This window comes from Condylura cristata, unplaced genomic scaffold (assembly GCF_000260355.1).
Source record: "Condylura cristata isolate star-nosed mole 26May11 unplaced genomic scaffold, ConCri1.0 scaffold00006, whole genome shotgun sequence".
Classification (NCBI taxonomy): domain Eukaryota; kingdom Metazoa; phylum Chordata; class Mammalia; order Eulipotyphla; family Talpidae; genus Condylura; species Condylura cristata.
In genome coordinates, this window is record NW_004567107.1 from 1,471,921 (window position 1) to 1,473,031 (window position 1,111).

At 73.5% G+C, this 1,111-nt stretch overlaps 1 protein-coding gene across 1 annotated transcript; it reads right to left on the reverse strand.

Moving 5' to 3' along the window:
* Positions 1 to 15: 15 nt before the first annotated feature.
* CACFD1 (calcium channel flower domain containing 1) lies at positions 16 to 725 on the reverse strand. The gene is made up of 2 exons (XM_012721310.1): positions 516 to 725; positions 16 to 167 (listed from the first exon to the last, which is right to left on the reverse strand). Exons 1-2 carry the CDS (start codon positions 620 to 622, stop codon positions 77 to 79), a joined length of 198 nt encoding a protein of 65 aa, XP_012576764.1. The 5' UTR covers positions 623 to 725; the 3' UTR covers positions 16 to 76.
* Between the last annotated feature and the right edge of the window lie 386 nt (positions 726 to 1,111).

Consider the following 1,111-nt stretch of genomic DNA (forward strand, 5'->3'; position numbering starts at 1 on the left):
GGCCGAGAAGTCTGGAAACCCCGAGTCTGCTCCAGCCCGGCCGGGACGGCGGGGTGGGAGGGGCCGGGCGGGGGCCTCACAGCTCCCCCTCCAGGGTCTCCGTGAGCTTCCCCTCATCCACCTGCTGCTTCTGCTGCTGGATCCTGGCGTAGGAGATGGCGTCGCCCCTGGGGAGAGAGCGGGTCAGCGCCCCCAGGGCCATGCCGGAGACCGCCCCCCCACCCCCGCAAGCCCCCGCTTCCGGGCTCGGACAGACACGTCTTTAACCCGCCAGGGCACAGGCTGCCCGGAGCCGGGCCACGGGGCTGACAGCCCGGGCGTGGGGCCAGCGGGAGACCCTGGACGGAGGTGGCACCCACAGGCCGCCACCCGCCAGCCCCTGGGCCGGGGGGCCAGACTGGGCCTGCAGGACGCCCCCAGACCCAGAGCTACAGCGCTGGCGACCCGGTGCCTCGGTCCCGCCACTGGCCGCGGGGAGCCCTCGGGAGCGAGCCCCCCCAGACGGGCGCACGCACTTGCGGCCCAGGGCGGCGAGTCCGTACAGCACTCCTGTGGCGAAGGCGACGGCGTTGCCCAGCAGCGTGGTCAGGGTCAGGCTGATGATGATGGGGACCACGGCCATCCTGGGGAGACACGGGGCTCAGGGCGCAGCCCTGCACCCTGACTCGTGCGCTTTCTGGGGCAAGGACTGGGAGCTTCCGTCAGATTTCAGGGTCCCAAGAGTGAAGGGCACTGGCCCCCTCTCTGCTTACAAGGGCGGTGGAGCAGCAAGCCCGTGCCGCCTGCCGCCCCCCGCTTCGGGATGCCGGGCCATCAGCAGGGGTCACCCCGGCAGCCGCACCGCGGACCCACAGCGCACGGCCCCGGTGGCCAGGACAGCTCGGCCCTAAGTGCCCGTGGCTGGCCCTCGACCCTGCGAGGTCCAGTAAACTGGCCGGGCGAGACCCGCCAGGGCCAGCCTGTCACCTGCTGGCAGGAGGCTGCCCGGCCTCACCGCCCCACCCGGGACAGAGACCACAGGCGCAGGGCAGGAGGTGGGGTTGGGGGGCGGCGGGGGAAGCTGCGGGGGGGCCTGGCCAGCTGATGCGACCGACTCCCCATCGGGGGGCCG

What these genes read in the sequence shown, in the direction of transcription:
- CACFD1 (XM_012721310.1), bottom strand. Translation starts at nt 622, where the DNA reads ATGGCCGTGGTCCCCATCATCATCAGCCTGACCCTGACCACGCTGCTG. An exon ending in CTCGCCGCCCTGGGCCGCAA is followed by an intron (nt 168 to 515) that starts GTGCGTGCGCCC and finishes CTCTCTCCCCAG; the next exon opens with GGGCGACGCCATCTCCTACG.